Genomic DNA, 22,603 nt, shown 5'->3' on the forward strand with positions numbered 1-22,603 from the left:
ATATAACAGCTTAAAACAAAATCAGATGGATGAAAACATGGTAGAAAAATCCTAAAATATCATATTGATCGAGAGAATTATAAGGTGGCAAACACACATTAGAATAACAAGCAACAATGTTAGGGTCAATACTGCGAAACACGCTTAAAAAAGGTTCTGCTAGAAAGAGCATTTAGCCAACTTTTTTTGTTGCTTGAGGTTGCACTAGCATTTACATACATGTATGTAAATATAGCTATGCTTCATGATCTCTAATGCATTGATTTTGTTAGTTTAATGTTGCATGATGGACTATTGTTTTTTTGTTGAAAGTGATCAAACAAGGGGCAATTTGTTCAAACATCTTTGTCAATACAATGTAATTTAATGCAACTGTCAGATAATCGAGAATTTTAGCCAGCTGTAAAACCTGGTTTAATCCACTATTTTTAAAATAAAACAATGACTGTACCATTTCAGGAATATGACAGTTGTTATCCATTAGTGCTTTTGATTTTGCCATTTGATGAGGAACTTTCCGATTTTAATTTTCCTCGGAGTTCGGTATTTATATTAAATTACCATTTATGTGTATGAAGACATAATCTGAGCAATATCGAGTGCAATATTGTAGTTGTAACCTATTCTTCCCAATATGAACTACAAAAGTTGATAAAGTATGAAATTTGATTCAAATCTAATAATGTCACGAATATGCAATGTGGGTAATATAACTCATTAAAGGTATAAGGCTGATAGTTGGTACGCCAACGCCCATTTTGTTGACATAACGCTCATAGTCAGGCCCTTATTCAAAACACAGTTGCAAAGCTAAATAAAATAAAAACCACTTATGACCAATTATTCTGAAAATATACGCTTTTTACGACCAACGCAATCTAAAAAATAAGTTGTGTTTATGTATCCCGTCATACTTTGAACGACAAAATTATTTTATTTATTAATATTACTTTTACTGTTGAGTCTGTTTTTTGTGATATACATTTGATGTGACTCTGTACTTATGTATATCGTCATACTTTGTACCACACAATAATTTTATTTTATTTATCATATAACTTTTACTGTTAAGTCTGTTTTTTGTTATATCCATTTTACGTGACTCTGTATTTATGTATCCCCTCACTTTGAACGACAACATTATTTTATGTCTACCTGTGCGAATTTCAAACGCGCGATTTTACGCCAGTACTTAAAACCCTCCATCCTTTATGGATGGATTTTACATAGATAAATAAAATCGTATAATATCAGCAATATGAGGATTTTAAATTTGATGTATGCCTTTTTGTGCTTCTTCGTTACATTTGTTTTTTTTTTATAATGATTAAGATGATAACACAATGTTGACTGCTGTACCTCTATTTTTGACATTTTTACCTATTGTGTCTGTTTGTTTTGTTCACGCATCGTTGTCAATATAATGGAATTTGATGCGACTGTCATACAAGTGAGAGGTTTAGCTAGCTATAAAACCAGGTTCAATCCATCATTTTCTATATAAGAAAATGCCTGTACCAAGTCAGGAATATGACAGTTGTTATCCATTCGTTTGATGTGTTTGTTTTTTTTTATTTTGCCATTTGATTGGGGACTTTCCTTTTTGAATTTTCCTCGGAGTTCAGTATTTTTGTGAATTTACTTTTTAAATGATATTTCATGTCAGCATAAACATGTTTGTTTATAACCTCCCGAACAAAGCGTCCCGTAGTAATAGAACACAGAAATAAATGAATAGTATATATGTGCTCTGGCTTATGGAACATTCTAAGATGAACATAAAAAAACTGCAAATTTCTGCTGGTGCACAACATGTTGATTGGTAGATTAAGAACAACTCACTTTGTATTACAACAGTCTGAAAAAAATCCAAAAGAAATAAAAGCAACAATGACGGCAACAATTATACTGAACCAGAAGCGTATTTCAGTGATTAATGTTTTAAGCGATGTTCGATGCCTTTTAAAATCGAAATTAATCAAAAACCAAAATTAATTTATTTTTGTATCTTTTACTTGTGTCATATATTGAAAAATCTCATTATCTTGAGAAGAAAAATTTGCTCTTATTTGCAGAAAAAGACTTATTCTATTTGTGTTTCGTGCCTTATACAGTTTCATGTTTTGTATCATGTCATCATGCTTCAGTAAAAGTAAAGGCGTAAAAGGTATGATAACTCTATATTTAATTATTGAGTTTCTTTTGCTATCTGATTCTTAGCAATGCAAAATAAAATAAAAACAACATCTGGATTATATACATTATAATATTAGGCGGTCGTATCATTTGCCCCCCCCCCCTTTTCATAGTTAGATTTTTTATTTGTGTATATTGCTTTTATAAAGCTGGCAAATCATGATGTAAACATACTCTTTCGATTAGTTAAGTTCAGGATTGGATCAGTAATGTCAGTAAGTGATAGTAGTTCTTTGTAAATGTATGTTGATCATTGTCAATTTGCGAAGTTTCTTTTGTTATCCAGTTAAGGTGTTATACCACTATTGATTTTCCCCTATTATTGTTTGTTAAATTTGCACTTAAAAAAAAATGTGCAGAATTTTTTTTTTCTTTCAAATAAAGCAATAATTGCCATGAGTATAGTTTAATCCTGTCTGATTCTATAGAAAAAACGTTCACATAATGTTTCATTGCACATAAGTAAATTACCATCACTTGAAGTTTACTAATCAAATGTTCATCCCCTTTCTCCCATTGTATAAGCTTTAGTAACCATGTAATTTCAAGTTTTCAAAATATTCTATAGACACACCCAATGAAAAATAATGGTGCTTTGAAACACCGAAGATATATGTCTATAAAATAGATTTGTTTTTTATTGCAATGAAATATGAGATAAATTTCCAACAACTGTCAAATTCAAGGGAATATTTTTGTCGACAGTTTTTCGTATGCAGCCGTAGTGACGTATTATGATTTGGTGGTATCACACCTCTAACATAGGACTCGGACTTCTTCAACTGTGCATACTGCCGGTTTTTTTTTTTTTTTTATCTCACATTGGCTAAATGTTTAAGCGGAGGGTTGATATCTCATTAAACACGTTTAACCCAGCCGCATTTTTGCGCATCTAGCCTGTTAGTTTTATTGGTATTGTGTTGTTTTTTTTATTTTGTTTTTTTTTTCAAATGTGTAAGAGTTTAATATGGCGTCTATTTCGCTGAACTAGTAAACATTACTGCTTAAGGGCCAGCTTGAGACCAAGATGCGGAATTTTCCCGCCGAGCTGAAAACCCATAAGTGTCCTTGGTCTATTTTAGGGTCTTTGAGCGGGCCGTTATATCTTTGATACGTTTCTCCGTTTTCCATTCTCAATTCTATTTTTCTCTATAGTAATCAGAACTTACAATTGACAGCATTGTCTTACTGTGTCTTAGAACTCCAAACATTCCTAAAACACCTGTGATAAGCTCCAGCATAAACACTCCGATAAGAGAGAACACTACTGACTTTACAGCTGGGCCAAGTGGCATCCCAGCTGCAAATTCCAGGTCTGCAACCTTAATGACATCATCATCCAAAATATCATCTCCATATTTTATATATAGTGACATCATTATAAACCCGAAACTAAAACCCTATAAAAAGATTATAATGATCACGCGTAATAAAATTTGTGGACTGATTCATGGTGTGTGTTGTCAATTCTTCTGTTGAAATTCACAGGTGATGTAACATCAACTTCTACAAGATAACAGCGTGGTTATTTATTAAAAATGGTTTTTATGCGTTTTTAATGTCGGTAAATAATTGTTGATTCTCGATTAGACAGAATAAAAGTGAGTAGGTTTTGTAGTATTACAAATGAAATACTCTTCTTCAGAGCCACACAACACATGAAACATAAGACTGGAACTGCACCAAATACTAGGTTAATCTGATAATTTGATGTTATATAAATGCAAATGGTATTATATTAGTAACACATAGGTGTTTTCTTCTCAGTCAACGATTTTTCTCTAGGTAATAAGCTGCTCTATAATCCTCTCAGCTATATGCTTTTTAATTTATCATAATAAATGTCTATCATCATCTAAATATACATGTATGTAATGGTTTTGTTTTATTTTACTATTCCGTTATCTACATTACATTGTTACAGTTTTAAGTAATACAAAAAGCAAGAAGTATTTTTGTAATTCAGCGGTCTATGGAAAATGTCTGAGGCCAAAACGTAGAACTTGAGCATTGTCTTAAAACTATTGGCGTCAATTCATTGTCCTTTAAGTGATCGATTGTTTATTGTTTTGCACGATTGAATGACTTTTAAAAGAATGTTGCCCTATTAGCCATTTGATAGAGAAAATATCTCCCTTGTACTAACCAATTACAAGTTAGAATTTTTAACATGAAGTATAATGGAACAAAATGTTGTCATACACGTTTTATAAATGTATATTATGTGGCTTGTAAGCATGTATAATTATACATGAAGGAAGAAATATACAATTTATGAACATTGTCAAAAAATATAAAATTTATTTGTATGAGCTTAAAAACAGGACGAAAAGCGAGGCTCGCCGAGTACAAATAAATGATATATTATATGACAATATATATATATATATTAATTGTCTTCAAATTAAAACCAAACACTTGAAGCTTTCTTTGTTAAAATCTAAATAGTTGTCTCTAACTTTTCAAAGAAACTAACACAGTTTAAACGCGGACCACGACAAAGACACCGACATACACTGTTACGCAAAAAGAAATATCCACATTACCGATTGCTCAACATTAAAGAAGGTAACAGGAGACATTTCTGTACAACAGTTAACTGATGCAGGATACTTAAGAATATGTGTCGATTGGAATACCATACCAGGAGTTAATAGTATATTCTGGTCACAGAAATATGGATATAACGCACAGTATTCAATGACATGATCTTTTACATGTTTAAATCAATTGTAAGTATCTGTACTCATCTAAGCTACACGACGGGTGCCACAAGTGAAGCATGGTCTCCCTACCCTTCTTGAGCACCTGAGATCACCCTGAGTTTAATTTGGGATTCATTAATATTATGTCTACGCTAAGTTTTCTATGTTTTGTTTTTGTGGATTGCATTTTCAGTCTGTGGTCGACTCATTAAATACCTATTTAACAGATGACGACGGTAAGCTGTTGAAACTGTCGTAATCCCCTTTTGCTTCAAATGTGATTCAACAAATTAGACTTATCATCGGATTTGTACTTATATGAGCCGCTCGACGTTTTCTTTTTGTCATTTTATAGTTTTTTCCATGGCATTGTCAGTTTATTTTCGACTTATGATGTTGAATATCCCCTTTGATGTGTCGTCTCTCTTTTAGATTATATAAAAAATACTGATATATTAACAAATTACATATAAACAAGAACACACATGTGCGTAAAAACATGTAAATCACATTAATATAACACAGTAAAGGTAACACGAAAGAATCAAATATATTAAGCTAATCATTTGGTATACCAAATTGGCGTTCATTTTACACAATTTAAATATCAAATGAAGAGCATTAAACCATTGTTTCGCAGCGGTGTATGTTTACCAGACAAATGTTAATTGGATAAAACAAAGCATTATGAATAAGGATGCCTTTAGGCTTTCTTTCCATTGAGACACTTTTGAATTTCAGTATGCTATATCCATACCAATCTTACGAACATATGAACGAAGCAATGTGTTTGCCTTATATGTTAATCTTAGTTTTGATGATCTGTATTTTATTTCATTAATCTATACCAACCTTTGCCATAAATACAACCCATAATAGAAATGCAACTATTCGTGGAATAGTCAATACCAACGAAGTCACTGTACTCTGAAACAAATTCGTAAAGGAGAAAATAATTAAAAAAAAAAACAATTCGTTAAAAGCAGATGAATTATAAATTGATGTTTTGCCTTTCATAATATCATAATTCAATGCATCTGAAGTAAACAGGGAATACACTTTCAATCCTTTTTACTTGTGAATTAAGTTTGACTAAGAACAACCATAACCTTGTGTTTTGTAGATCTTAAAAGATGCATTTGTTTTTTTTTTATTTATATTGTTATTATAAAGTTGCCTTTATATATTTATATTTAAGTTTCTACTGTCAGATGTATATACCGACGGACTTTATAAACTCAACATACTATTTGACGATTTTGTAAACATGATTGGTCCTCATATAATTATTATTCATGATTACCATACTAATCTCTGTTAAGAAAAAATCAACACCTTACTTACTCAAGTTATTGAACATACCAGATTATTGAAATCGCAGAGATTTCTTAAAGCAAATTTGAAACCAATATATAAATCTTTTTTTTTTAATTCTTTTACTTAATTTTGTTTTCAAATCCTACCCACACTTAAATGAGTTAAAAAATGTTGCGTCTCCATATTGCAGAGACCGAGCTATGAACCTCTTATACAAACTATATGATATTGCTGGCAAGAATACACGAACGTGCTGTGCTGTTTAATGGCCGAAACTCATCTTACTGTACAACGGTACCGGAAGTTGGTATGTGTTGATAACCACCCAGGTTATCTTATTGTGTGACGCCTTTCGCAAAAAGTGTTTACGGCCGCAACGCGATCTGTTGATAAAGTCGTCGAATGCCATGAAAGACAGATTCACGCGGCGGGCCATGTTTTTTTTTCTAATATAATGAAATACCAAAGAATCGGCAGCAGGAAAAACAAATTAAAAAGTCCTAAAGTTTAAATCGCATAATTGCTTAGTCTAACTAACATAGGTGGGAGAGAGGCCCAATCAGTAGGTACAAATATGAACTCAAAATATGCACAATAGAATTCGTTGTCCTTTCTGTCAATCATGCTGGTGTTGGTTTTAGGGTGTCCTGCCTTGACACTGACACATCCGTTGATAATGGGTATGCCAAATAATCATAAACTTTAACATGACATAATCAATTAAATTTGCGAACTGAAAAACTTATAAAGGCAATGTAGTAATACATAAAATGTATTGTTATATATTTATTTTACAAAGATTGCAAATTTAAAAGTAAGAATTAAAAAAAGAATAATCTAGTTTTGCAGTCTTAAAATCCGTCATCATTGCATAGCACAACAAGCTGTTATGTAAATATAATGTAATTTATGATAATCTAGTTTTGCTGTCTTAAAATCCGTCATTATTGCATAGCACAACAAGCTGTTACGTAAATATAATGTCATTTATGATATTCTTGTTATCTCATACAGCAAAACAAGTTGTCAACTAATAATACATACCGTTATAAATAAAACAGACGATTTCCTCCACGATCCAAATAAGCCAACAATTCCATTTATTATTGTCAATATTCCAATAACTACTGCAGAAGCTGCAATGCCAACCAGTATGTCATAGAAGTTGTATTGATAAAATTCTATTCTGCGAAATATGTGTCTAATGTAAAAATCATAGATCATGACATCACCAGTCAATGTGAGGCCTAAACCTAGGAATCCAGCAGCGAAAAACTAAAAAAAAAAAAAAAACCATATACAAATATTCTTCGCAAAAAAAAAAACTCGACAAGAATTACATTTTTCACTTAATTGTATATAGTAAGTTGAGACATTTGGAATTGTTCACAGAACTCAAGAAGTTATAACCTCATAAGATAATGATTAACTGATATAGGTGGATTTAAAAATATGTGTAAGTTCACTTAGGTCATATCGTATTTAAGTATTAAGTGTTTATACATTTGTGGCTATAAAAGTTAAAGTTCAGTGTATTCCTAATGATGATAAATTTGAGACTTTTGTTGCAGACGTACACACTTAAAATGATACATGTATTCCTATTAAATCTAATAAAATCAAATATAATCTGCAGCAGGTAGGAATTTATGTAGCGTTCTAGGCAGTCTCTGTTCTTCAAATGTTGTGCAAAAAAATGACAGTGCCAACATCTTGAATACCGATTAAATGAACTAGCCAAAAAGAAGATTATTATTACATAATACGAAACTTCAGTGTAGTCTGATAATAAACCACTTAACTATGCTGACCTTAGGACTCTGGTTGATGCTTTACTAACCTTTAGGGTTACCATAGTGCTAACACATTAAATATGAAATGTTATATTTAGACACCATTGAACTTTGGTGGATAGTTGACTTATTGGCAATCGTACCTCAACTCGTTATTTTTATATTGAAATTATTCCCTCATAACAATATATATATAATTTATGATAATACAAGGAGGTTTATCTGTTGTGTAACATATCATAAAAAAACCGGTCTCCATTACTAAGATATGTAAAACTAAACCCATGAAAGATAACAACCTTATAATATGCCAAAACGTACGTTTGGTCTCCAAAAGACTCAACAGTAACGCTTTAATCAAAACAGTCAAAAGGACAAATAAAAAACGTATTTGAAGAGCATTGAGGATCAAACATTGCAACGTTTTTTCTCCTAAATACAGCTAATGTAATCTATTCCTGGGGTAAAGAATACCTAAAATTACGAAAGATAAAAGTTTTGTAAACAGCTAAATTATTAATTGTACCATACAAATGATAATATAGGTCAAAACTGCATTGATTGCTGCTGAGATCGGTATACCCTCTAGTAGGAAACATTAACCAGCGTGATATCAAGCCAGTGGTGGTAAAATGAACTCATAAAAAAAACCGAGACGATTGAAGCATTAATTCTTTGAATTCATTGACATATTAGAGGGAACCAAACAGGCACTATACAATGATGAAAAACAATGCCCTTGTGTCTCTTACACAGAATAATTTTGCAAAAACAATAAAATATAAAAAAAATATCATAATCTTAACATGTTTAAAAATTTCTCGACATGTTAAAAACGTCACACTGAGCATTTTATATTTATCTTTCATATGCAAACAAATATTTGGTACGATTCATTTTGAATAAATGGGACGAATTGATGATATCTTAGCATTTGATATACTTACAATTGAAGGGGCTTCGGTGGCCGAGTGGTCTAAGAAGTTACTACTGTAATCACTAGCCAGTCAACACTGAGGTTGTGAGTTCGAACCCCACTCGTGCGGGTGCACTCGACTCCAATCTTAATTGACTTGGATTGTCATTTTTCCTATCGAAGATCGGCGGTTTTCAAGGGGCACTCCGGCTTCCTCCACCAATAAGAACTGGCCGCCACGAAATAGACTAGATATGTTGCTAAAAGTGTCGTTAAAACACCGCAAAATCAAAATACTTACAATTGTGGCGATTTTTAGTGCAGCAGAGACGAAGATACTCTTGGATCTAAAACAAGTCATGAGGATATAATCATTCCTTGCAGTCCGTACAAAACTTTAACTCCCATAAAGTGTATTGGTTATCTCCAACTGCTCAATTAGAGCAGGGAAAATCTCGAACGTGATCACACATTTGTTTACAAATGTTGAAATAATTTTAAGGGGAATGACACTAAGCTTAACTGTAGCATAACTTTTCCTTTTTCATATTATCAACAAAAATCAATGAAAAACTTTGACAATAATTTTCATATCAAAATGTTCTGTGATAATAAAACAAATTTAACATTTTATGATTTTAAAATTAGCAAATGGTTTGTCTTTTCTTGTTGTTTATGTATTAAAATCCTAAGGTGATGTTAAAGTTTCGTTTCCAAAAAACCAAAAAAGTGAAAAAGTATATTTTAACAAAACGCATTTGACTAACAGGTCGAACAACAAATGTTCTTAAACCTAGTTGACTGCCATTGGCGATTGCCAAATGAACGGATCACCGATGTAATAAGTGGATCTTAATTATAAATTTAATACTAAAAAGAAAACAATAAACTTGCGGAAAAGATGGTATACCGCAAACAAAAGTTGCAAAGATTGTTGTACACCAGCTGAAATTCATAAGAGCCAAAATGGCGTCATGTCTACTGTAATTGTTATTGTATATCATTGTTTCATTTTCATATTTTATACAAAACTAAAAAAAAGTCCCCTGTAGAAAAAAATCGTATACGGTACGCTACTTATACCTTATAGATCCAAACAGGGTAAATAAAATGAAGATTATGGAGATTCTGTCGTATTCCATACGAATTTTACTATGCTTTTAGGAATCAGTTAGGGGTCAGCAGCAAACCATTTTCTAATAATGATTATCAAAGCTCTAGTGACTAATAATTAAATTGTATCTAAACTAAATCTAAATAGGTAAACGAAAGCAAAACGTTATTCACGAATTGTTTTTTATTCTAGGTGGCATTTTTTTACTTAACTTTATATGTATCTTTGGTGTTCAATACTCTCATACTTATTTAAAAAAAAATATATCAAAAGTAAAGAATGCAGTATTGTGGGATCGTATACAGAAAATGTGTTTCATTACAGTATATTGTCATATATTTTTTACCAGTTAACGTACCTGACAAATAATGCAAGTTACTATCAAACCAAAGTAAGCCTCCATATATGTACCGAATCTTTCTGCATAAATACCACTGCAGTAATTGACATGATTCTGGCATCCCATGTTGAAATCATTTTTAAATTTGTTTATAAGGTATACAAGAAATACAAGAAAATAAACAATTTAGTATAAAATCTCTAGACCATATACAATCTTAATTAGATATAAGAATATGTGGTATGAGTGCAGATGAGACAACTCTCCAATTGTTTTTAGAAGACTTGTACGATCTATGATTTATTCTTGTGCGGGATTTTCTCGCTTTGTTGAAGACCCATGGGTGGCCTCCGGTTGTTTTCTGCTTTTTGGTGGGGTTGTTGTCTCTTTGACACACTCTCAATTTGATTGTCTTTGTGAATCTGTCACATCCTTGTGTATATTCAATTGTTATAAATCTATAAAAGTTTGCAAACCCCACCTTATCATTAACTGTAATACTTCATTTTAAAATTAGGATTTAGGTTTTATCTTTGGGGGTCCATATCCTGTTGATGTATACCCAAACTGTTCCATAATAAAAAAAAAATGTGAGGATCTCCACCTCTAAACCATAAATTCGTTGAATTGTCATGATTGTTTGTCGTTTTTGCACAGGACTTCTACAGTTAACCTTGGAATAAAAATGTGACGTTTGAATGTATACTGAGACAGAAATTATATTGTTTAGCTCTTAACCACCAGTTTAAGAGCTAAACAATTACTCTTTAGCATTTCATATGCAGGTTCGTATGAAAACCGTTTTTACAAAGTATGTAGATAAAAGAAATGTGGTATGACAACTATTTTCAAAAGACAAAATAGACGAGAAAGAAAGCAGTTAAGGTTCAGTGTCACTATATCGGGAACTGTTGACATTAGATGAATTTGGCAATTATTTGTATGTCCTTTGTGGTCATATAGCTCATCAGCTGTTTCGGTTCTTATACATCATTGACTTTCAAATATTCAGCTTTGATTGGTCCTGCAAAAGGTTATCTAAATGCTTCGAACGCATGTTCGTAACAATACTTGTTAAATTTACTTAGGATTTACAAAAAGAAAATCGGTTGTTGGTCAGATTTGTTTTACCTTTTGTTAATCACATTGTCTTATTTGTCTTTTGAAGATAGTTGTCAAAACAAATTCGACGGCATAGTTTGAACTGTTTATTCAAATTTGTGATTTTTTTACCTTTAAAAGGAAAACTGCAAACGTCACATATAAAACAAACCACAGTACATACAGTTTTAGATGGCTTTTTCTGTTAAATTAATAAGTCAGAAAACGTTGACGCTATAATATTTAGAATCATTGTCAACGTTTTCTGACTTGTTAATTGTATCTACTGTGGTTTGTTGTATATGTGATTTGGCACGACTATTGCAGTTTTTCTAATAAAGTTAAAAAATCAATATGTTGTAAATAGTTTTGTTATCGTAGATTTGAAAACACTTTTTAATAGAGGATTGAAACTCACCTTTCTTTTAAAATTTGGAAACGTGTAAGTGTAGTATGTATATGAGATATGACCTCCGCCTGCTGCGTCTATGTATGCTTTCAACATATAGAGATGGTATTTCTGGAATACAATGACATGCCACTAGTACTATGAGCATAAACAATACTACTGAGATTTAAAAAGTTTAAAATATCCTTTTTTTTCTGATACTCCTACTTCATGTTCTCTCAACATTACACGCTTAGAAATCTTAAACAGCAGGATCAAATATAACAGCTTAAAACAAAATCAGATGGATGAAAACATGGTAGAAAAATCCTAAAATATCATATTGATCGAGAGAATTATAAGGTGGCAAACACACATTAGAATAACAAGCAACAATGTTAGGGTCAATACTGCGAAACACGCTTAAAAAAGGTTCTGCTAGAAAGAGCATTTAGCCAACTTTTTTTGTTGCTTGAGGTTGCACTAGCATTTACATACATGTATGTAAATATAGCTATGCTTCATGATCTCTAATGCATTGATTTTGTTAGTTTAATGTTGCATGATGGACTATTGTTTTTTTGTTGAAAGTGATCAAACAAGGGGCAATTTGTTCAAACATCTTTGTCAATACAATGTAATTTAATGCAACTGTCAGATAATCGAGAATTTTAGCCAGCTGTAAAACCTGGTTTAATCCACTATTTTTAAAATAAAACAATGACTGTACCATTTCAGGAATATGACAGTTGTTATCCATTAGTGCTTTTGATTTTGCCATTTGATGAGGAACTTTCCGATTTTAATTTTCCTCGGAGTTCGGTATTTATATTAAATTACCATTTATGTGTATGAAGACATAATCTGAGCAATATCGAGTGCAATATTGTAGTTGTAACCTATTCTTCCCAATATGAACTACAAAAGTTGATAAAGTATGAAATTTGATTCAAATCTAATAATGTCACGAATATGCAATGTGGGTAATATAACTCATTAAAGGTATAAGGCTGATAGTTGGTACATATTTTGTTGACATAACGCTCATAGTCAGGCCCTTATTCAAAACACAGTTGCAAAGCTAAATAAAATAAAAACAACTTATGACCAATTATTCTGAAAATATACGCTTTTTACGACCAACGCAATCTAAAAAATAAGTTGTGTTTATGTATCCCGTCATACTTTGAACGACAAAATTATTTTATTTATTAATATTACTTTTACTGTTGAGTCTGTTTTTTGTGATATACATTTGATGTGACTCTGTACTTATGTATATCGTCATACTTTGTACCACACAATAATTTTATTTTATTTATCATATAACTTTTACTGTTAAGTCTGTTTTTTGTTATATCCATTTTACGTGACTCTGTATTTATGTATCCCCTCACTTTGAACGACAACATTATTTTATGTCTACCTGTGCGAATTTCAAACGCGCGATTTTACGCCAGTACTTAAAACCCTCCATCCTTTATGGATGGATTTTACATAGGTAAATAAAATCGTATAATATCAGCAATATGAGGATTTTAAATTTGATGTATGCCTTTTTGTGCTTCTTCGTTACATTTTTTTTTTTTTTTTTATAATGATTAAGATGATAACACAATGTTGACTGCTGTACCTCTATTTTTGACATTGTTACCTATTGTGTCTGTTTGTTTTGTTCACGCATCGTTGTCAATATAATGGAATTTGATGCGACTGTCATACAAGTGAGAGGTTTAGCTAGCTATAAAACCAGGTTCAATCCATCATTTTCTATATAAGAAAATGCCTGTACCAAGTCAGGAATATGACAGTTGTTATCCATTCGTTTGATGTGTTTGTTTTTTTTATTTTGCCATTTGATTGGGGACTTTCCTTTTTGAATTTTCCTCGGAGTTCAGTATTTTTGTGAATTTACTTTATAAATGATATTTCATGTCAGCATAAACATGTTTGTTTATAACCTCCCGAACAAAGCGTCCCGTAGTAATAGAACACAGAAATAAATGAATAGTATATATGTGCTCTGGCTTATGGAACATTCTAAGATGAACATAAAAAAACTGCAAATTTCTGCTGGTGCACAACATGTTGATTGGTAGATTAAGAACAACTCACTTTGTATTACAACAGTCTGAAAAAAATCCAAAAGAAATAAAAGCAACAATGACGGCAACAATTATACTGAACCAGAAGCGTATTTCAGTGATTAATGTTTTAAGCGATGTTCGATGCCTTTTAAAATCGAAATTAATCAAAAACCAAAATTAATTTATTTTTGTATCTTTTACTTGTGTCATATATTGAAAAATCTCATTATCTTGAGAAGAAAAATTTGCTCTTATTTGCAGAAAAAGACTTATTCTATTTGTGTTTCGTGCCTTATACAGTTTCATGTTTTGTATCATGTCATCATGCTTCAGTAAAAGTAAAGGCGTAAAAGGTATGATAACTCTATATTTAATTATTGAGTTTCTTTTGCTATCTGATTCTTAGCAATGCAAAATAAAATAAAAACAACATCTGGATTATATACATTATAATATTAGGCGGTCGTATCATTTGCCCCCCCCCCCCTTTTCATAGTTAGATTTTTTATTTGTGTATATTGCTTTTATAAAGCTGGCAAATCATGATGTAAACATACTCTTTCGATTAGTTAAGTTCAGGATTGGATCAGTAATGTCAGTAAGTGATAGTAGTTCTTTGTAAATGTATGTTGATCATTGTCAATTTGCGAAGTTTCTTTTGTTATCCAGTTAAGGTGTTATCCCACTATTGATTTTCCCCTATTATTGTTTGTTAAATTTGCACTTAAAAAAAAATGTGCAGAATTTTTTTTTTCTTTCAAATAAAGCAATAATTGCCATGAGTATAGTTTAATCCTGTCTGATTCTATAGAAAAAACGTTCACATAATGTTTCATTGCACATAAGTAAATTACCATCACTTGAAGTTTACTAATCAAATGTTCATCCCCTTTCTCCCATTGTATAAGCTTTAGTAACCATGTAATTTCAAGTTTTCAAAATATTCTATAGACACACCCAATGAAAAATAATGGTGCTTTGAAACACCGAAGATATATGTCTATAAAATAGATTTGTTTTTTATTGCAATGAAATATGAGATAAATTTCCAACAACTGTCAAATTCAAGGGAATATTTTTGTCGACAGTTTTTCGTATGCAGCCGTAGTGACGTATTATGATTTGGTGGTATCACACCTCTAACATAGGACTCGGACTTCTTCAACTGTGCATACTGCCGGTTTTTTTTTTTTTATCTCACATTGGCTAAATGTTTAAGCGGAGGGTTGATATCTCATTAAACACGTTTAACCCAGCCGCATTTTTGCGCATCTAGCCTGTTAGTTTTATTGGTATTGTGTTGTTTTTTTTATTTTGTTTTTTTTTTCAAATGTGTAAGAGTTTAATATGGCGTCTATTTCGCTGAACTAGTATACATTACTGCTTAAGGGCCAGCTTGAGACCAAGATGCGGAATTTTCCCGCCGAGCTGAAAACCCATAAGTGTCCTTGGTCTTTTTTAGGGTCTTTGAGCGGGCCGTTATATCTTTGATACGTTTTTCCGTTTTCCATTCTCAATTCTATTTTTCTCTATAGTAATCAGAACTTACAATTGACAGCATTGTCTTACTGTGTCTTAGAACTCCAAACATTCCTAAAACACCTGTGATAAGCTCCAGCATAAACACTCCGATAAGAGAGAACACTACTGACTTTACAGCTGGGCCAAGTGGCATCCCAGCTGCAAATTCCAGGTCTGCAACCTTAATGACATCATCATCCAAAATATCATCTCCATATTTTATATATAGTGACATCATTATAAACCCGAAACTAAAACCCTATAAAAAGATTATAATGATCACGCGTAATAAAATTTGTGGACTGATTCATGGTGTGTGTTGTCAATTCTTGTGTTGAAATTCACAGGTGATGTAACATCAACTTCTACAAGATAACAGCGTGGTTATTTATTAAAAATGGTTTTTATGCGTTTTTAATGTCGGTAAATAATTGTTGATTCTCGATTAGACAGAATAAAAGTGAGTAGGTTTTGTAGTATTACAAATGAAATACTCTTCTTCAGAGCCACAAAACACATGAAACATAAGACTGGAACTGCACCAAATACTAGGTTAATCTGATAATTTGATGTTATATAAATGCAAATGGTATTATATTAGTAACACATAGGTGTTTTCTTCTCAGTCAACGATTTTTCTCTAGGTAATAATCTGCTCTATAATCCTCTCAGCTATATGCTTTTTAATTTATCATAATAAATGTCTATCATCATCTAAATATACATGTATGTAATGGTTTTGTTTTATTTTACTATTCCGTTATGTACATTACATTGTTACAGTTTTAAGTAATACAAAAAGCAAGAAGTATTTTTGTAATTCAGCGGTCTATGGAAAATGTCTGAGGCCAAAACGTAGAACTTGAGCATTGTCTTAAAACTATTGGCGTCAATTCATTGTCCTTTAAGTGATCGATTGTTTATTGTTTTGCACGATTGAATGACTTTTAAAAGAATGTTGCCCTATTAGCCATTTGATAGAGAAAATATCTCCCTTGTACTAACCAATTACAAGTTAGAATTTTTAACATGAAGTATAATGGAACAAAATGTTGTCATACACGTTTTATAAATGTATATTATGTGGCTTGTAAGCATGTATAATTATACATGAAGGAAGAAATATACAATTTATGAACATTGTCAAAAAATATAAAATTTATTTGTATGAGCTTAAAAACAGGACGAAAAGCGAGGCTCGCCGAGTACAAATAAATGATATATTATATGACAATATATATATATATATTAATTGTCTTCAAATTAAAACCAAACACTTGAAGCTTTCTTTGTTAAAATCTAAATAGTTGTCTCTAACTTTTCAAAGAAACTAACACAGTTTAAACGCGGACCACGACAAAGACACCGACATACACTGTTACGCAAAAAGAAATATCCACATTACCGATTGCTCAACATTAAAGAAGGTAACAGGAGACATTTCTTTACAACAGTTAACTGATGCAGGATACTTAAGAATATGTGTCGATTGGAATACCATACCAGGAGTTAATAGTATATTCTGGTCACAGAAATATGGATATAACGCACAGTATTCAATGACATGATCTTTTACATGTTTAAATCAATTGTAAGTATAAACACAATAATTTTCCTCATATAATACCAAATTGTAACACTTTAGAAATGCGTTGCGTTGGTTTGTATCTCAATATTTTTTAAAAGATCAAAATAGAAAAGGCGGATTTACTTTTCATATTTTGATCTTTACTTGATTAATATCACGATAAAGTTTCGAAATAATGGAATTGTTAAACCTCTTCTCTGGATCCCTCGAAGTTTTGTTTATAAGAAAACAAAGGTTTGTTCTGTATGTCTTTAGTTTGACCAAACCATTTTGTCATGCAACAAATACTATATTATGAAACTTACCCTGGTAATAACTAAAGCTGTCAAAATAATATTAGCTGATATAGTGATACGACCTCTTTTCACTTTAGCCATTTTGAATTTTGTAGTTTTTTAATATTCAAATTGATTTTCTGATAGGACTCACAATCAATATATGTAATTAGGCATTTTTCGCTACCTAGTGAAAGATAACATTGTTCTTTAATACATGTTTTATGTGTAGAGTAGAATCAATTGGTTTAGGTTTGAACTTTTGTAGGTCATGTAGTAGATAAAAAATTCAGTACAAATATATCACATCTTTCTGTTTATCTGTAGATGACAGTTAAGCAGACGTTGTTTTGTGTTTAAAGAACACATACCATGTCCCCTAGAAGATAACATATGAAAACACATATTGTGAGACATACAACGTAATGATTGATTTGGATTTCAGAGATTAGCCGTCTGTTTTTTTTTTAGTTTAGCAGATATTATTATTGCCGATATAAGTTGTGTTTGAAAAAAAGTAGAAAAAAGAATTTTAAACGAGGAAGTCACTAAAAATGGACACAATCAAACGTGAAAAACAACTTCCATAATCTTTGATGAACTTGTTTAGTACTGGTGTGTTGACAACATTTGGTGAAAGTTGAAGAAAAGTTACAATGTTTATTGAACGCTGAATATAGTGTATGATTCGCTCTGAGCTGATATTGAACATTTCATGAAAAAAACAATAGCTTGATCAGCTGATCATTTTTTGCATAAAAAAATATGTTTCATTTGGTCTCATTAATATATATAATTCAAGGATTTTGTTGTCGTATAACTTACGGGCGGTCTTCCTTAATGCAATCCTGACATCCTAAAGGTGTTTATGCGACAACAAAATTCTTACAATATGCATTATCTGAATTATATACCGTAAACAATGTAGATTTGAAGAATTTGCATCCTCTTGTAACAATTACAATGCTGTGGGATATAATTTTCTTGTGTGTGCGGGTTTAAATGCGCGTATGTATAATGTGGAATAAAACTCACTTGTTGATCTAGATATAAATGTTTGAAATATCTGTATAGTCACAATAAAACGTAATTTAAACTGCATGAACATATTAAGATTAGTTATGAATACTGTGGATTCATTTATTTTCGTGGGTACCAATTTTCGTGGAATGAGGAAAACCTGAATTTTCGTAGATATTTGATTTCGTGGTTTTGTTAAAGTCCCTATACGAGCCTCTATAAAATTTGTCATTCGTTGATCATTTGAATTTGTGGTTTACCTGTACCCAAGAAACCCACGAAAATTGGTATCCCACGAATAATAATGAATTCACAGTATGTTGAAAATAAAAAAAAAGCTGGCTCGAAGCAAGCACACAATTGTAATGTACATGTACAACGAAAAACAATCATCCATGGAACAAATAGATATAGGAAGATGTGATATGAGTGTTAATCAGACAATTCGCCATCCAAGTCAGAATTAATGAAAGAAAACCATTATAGGTCAAGATACGGTACCGAACAGCAAGCTACGAAGGGCCCGAAAACATTACAAGTGTAAAACCATTCAAACGGGAAAATAAACGGTCTAATCTATATAAAAAACGAGAAACGAGAAACACTTATGAACCAAATCAACAAACGAAATCAACTGAACATCAGATTCCTGACTAAGGACAGGTGCAATCAATTGCAGCGGGTTTAAACGTTTTAATGGTACCAAACATTCACCCTTATCTGAAACAATAGTGTAACATCACAACATAGAAAGACACACTATAAAATATCAATTGGAATGGCTTAACTCAATCAAAAGACGTAGTAACACAAATGAACATACATTGAACGAATACATTTGATATATGATAAAATGTAAATACAAAGTTAATAAAAATAAGGGATGACTAATTAAAGTAAAAGTATTATACCGCTCTGAAATGCTAAACAATTTCAGAAAAACATCAACTTGAAAACAAATTACGCCATTTGCAATAACGAAATTATACACATACAATAATGTTTTTGTTAAGTATACTTCTTCTTCTGTCTGTCTGGTAAACGGAAAAAAAGTCACAGGAAAAAAAGCCACTGGAAAAAAAGTCACAAAATCCCTAGGAACAAAAGTCACAGGAAAAAAAATCACAATATATTTTTGAGTAAAATTCTTTATCAGAAGTATGTTGGAATGCACATGAAATAGTCACTATGTACATGTATGCAATACATATTTAAACTGGAGTTTTTATATGCATAGAAAAAACTCATAATTTACTTGTATCGGATCAATTATCTTTTTTTTTTCAAAACTGACTTTTTAACAAACAGGGAAAGCTCATTATTTCCTTTTATTTTATGATGATCCCAAGTTGTATTTCATTGGTTTGGCTTACTACCTATACAGGAAATGAAAGGTCTACAAAAAGGGAGAGGTGCCACAAGAAGCCACTAATCAATATCAACAGTCCCTATCAATAACTGTTTTAAATATTTGTAATTTAAGACAATTTTTTCCGGAAAGATTTTTTGTGAAATGAGTTGCAGGTTTGATTGGCGTGTGACAAACCGCATATCAGTTTTCAAAGGTGTCAGATATGTTGATATACAAGTTTCCATGATCGTTTTTTTCACGCAATGCTATACATTACGTTTGTGTTGGAGAAAATGACTGTATTGTGGTGATTAAATTTAAAATTGATATGCCTTTAAATTATCGACAGTATCACCCAATCAAACAATACTTATTCATTGTGAACTTAGGTTAAATGTGTTGTTTAGTTGGTTCACAAATGTGCTATCCTTTGTTTTTCTATTAGGTAAGTTTAGTTGTAGTTGGTTTAATTTGTTGTTCAGTTGGTGCTTATTTCAACAATGTGCTAGGTAAACTAAGTTGTAGTCGGTGAAATTTGTTGTTCAGATGGTGCATAGTTCACCAATGTGCTAGTAAACTTAAATTGTAGTTAGTTAAATTTTTTCATCATTTGAATTCTCGATTTAGTTATTCTTTAATTGTTGTAAAAGTCATAAACATAATAGAATTTAGAATGGAAACGGGGAATATGTCAATGAACAAGCAATCCGACCAAGGAGCCTAAAAAACAAAAAAAGCACAAGGCTACCAATGGCACCTCAATGTAGCGAGAAAATCGCACACATGGAGGCGGGCTTCCTAAAATATGGAAAACAGGTTCAGCAAAATGGACGCAACATTAAAGTGCGAAATATATAAATAAACCTAAATAAAGTTGTCCGTCGAAATATAGCTATTACGATTTTGACGGTTTAAGAACAGCAATGCTAGTTTTACCTAGTATATCTGTTTGTTTTGCTCACACATTGTTGTCAATATAATGGAATTTTATGTGACTGTCATACCAGTGAGAGATTTAGTTAGCTATAAAACCAGGTTTAATCCACCATTTTCGACATACGAAAATGCATGTACCAATTCAGCAATATGACAGTTGTTTTCAATTCGTTTAATGTGTTTGAGCTATTGATTTTGCCATTCTATAAAAAAACTTTCCGTTTTGGATTGCCTTATGAGTTCGGTATTTATATTATATCACTGTTTTTCATATCTTTGTTACATATTTAAATATTGAAGAGTTAAATATTTCATTCAATAAACTGAATAGTTTTATGTTAGTTCTGTAATAAAAGACATTATTCTTTCAAAACGAAAAGAAATAAGAAAATATGCATCCAGTTAAATCTTTATTGAAGTACAATTTGATTCGATAAAAATAACTCCTGCTACAATTTTTCAAACAATGTCAGACTATTAAAACAGAGCAAATATCAATAAATTAAAATCTCAAACAATATCGTTATGATTACATTTCATCATCTGCAACGCTTTCAACATCTAGAACATCGTCGTCTTCTGTCACAAGATTAAGTCTGTCAGATTGATTTGTCATACGACGCATTGCAAAATCCAGTCTGTTCTTACGCATTTCCAAATCACTCAGATTTTTACGTTGTTTAGAGTGACGTGTTTCACGATGAACAGTTTCAAATAGCTGGTTCCCTATTGTTTCATGTAATGCATCTATGAGTCGGTATTCTCGAACTAATTCCAGTATAGTAGAAATAATGCCCAAAAGCTGAAAAAATACCATTTGTGCACTTTGTGTTTAAAGCATGAAATTTTGAACAAAGCTAATTTGAACCATTCTAAACATATTGATTATGGAGGCAACCATAATAATATTCTTGCTTAATCACCAAAACGCCGTACATGCATTTGATAACTGAATATGGTTATTTATTTCTCACAATTGTTAGCCATCGTCTGTCTGTTTGATACACTTTAATATAATTTTGTTTAACTGGTTCAACATAAAGTATAATTTCCTTCAAGACCTTGGGATATTTTTATCAGTATTTTGTCTTTCCGATCAAAAAGATCATGCAAAAACGTAATTTACATATATAAAAATGCTCTGAAGAAATACATAACATGCTTAGTGACACAAAGGTCTTCTTTATTCTCTTGTTGATGTTTTTCCCATCTGTATGATTAGCAATTAAACCACGTCAGCTTTGTTAAGCAGAAGACGCTTACTCTATCGAACCAACCAGTGACGCTTATTTTGTAATTCATGTGACTAACACATGCATGCAACGTTTTGTTTGTCCACAAATCGTGAGTAAAAGGGAATGATTAAAATCATACAAAAAATGTTTCGGCAACTCATCAATACGCCTGTCCCAAATCGGTAATTTCAACAGTGGTTGTCGTTTGTCATATTTTTTTTTTTGTGTGACTTGAAGAACTTTGTGTTGATGATAGTTTTTTTTGTATCTGTTCAATTGTTCAATGTATGCTTGGTTTATCGTTTAGAAATTTGTCTTTTGCTGAAAGTCATGTTAGTACATCTGGCTATGTTTGTAGTTGTTTCAGAGACATATACCCCTCGTTTGATTTCATTCAACAGACTTTGCAGTTTCGATGTCTGTCCGACATTGAAAAACTTATAACTTTAGAGTCACCATACAAACAAGACATCATATTCAATTCCCCCTTGTTCTCTTTTTCGAATAAAATATGCCAAAGAATTTGATGGTATTCTTCGAACACATTTGTAAAACAGTGACTGGAACTATAGTCGCTGTATTTCAGTTTTGAAATCTTGCAATATATCTTGTCATGATCCCTTCTACAGATCTTCATCTATGAACTAGTAATTTATAAACAAGTGTCATATAAGTGTTAATATCAGATTTTTATATACCAGAAGCAAACACACAAACACG

General features: G+C 31.5%; 2 protein-coding genes across 6 annotated transcripts in view; one reads left to right on the top strand and one right to left on the bottom strand.

Annotated features, from left to right (window-relative positions):
* The window catches only part of LOC127706052 (uncharacterized), a 317,740-nt gene that overhangs the window by 142,794 nt on the left and 152,343 nt on the right, over positions 1-22,603 (top strand). The window lies entirely within an intron of this gene.
* LOC127706053 (uncharacterized) overlaps positions 21,042-22,603 on the bottom strand; it is a 29,024-nt gene continuing 27,462 nt past the window's right edge. For all 3 annotated transcript variants that reach the window (XM_052210464.1, XM_052210465.1, XM_052210466.1), the window contains one exon: positions 21,042-21,450. In XM_052210464.1, coding sequence (XP_052066424.1) covers positions 21,178-21,450 — 273 coding nt within the window. In that variant the 3' untranslated portion in view covers positions 21,042-21,177. The remainder of the gene's footprint in view (positions 21,451-22,603) is intronic.

This window comes from Mytilus californianus, unplaced genomic scaffold, assembly GCF_021869535.1.
Source record: "Mytilus californianus isolate M0D057914Y unplaced genomic scaffold, xbMytCali1.0.p SCAF_6, whole genome shotgun sequence".
NCBI lineage: Eukaryota > Metazoa > Mollusca > Bivalvia > Mytilida > Mytilidae > Mytilus > Mytilus californianus.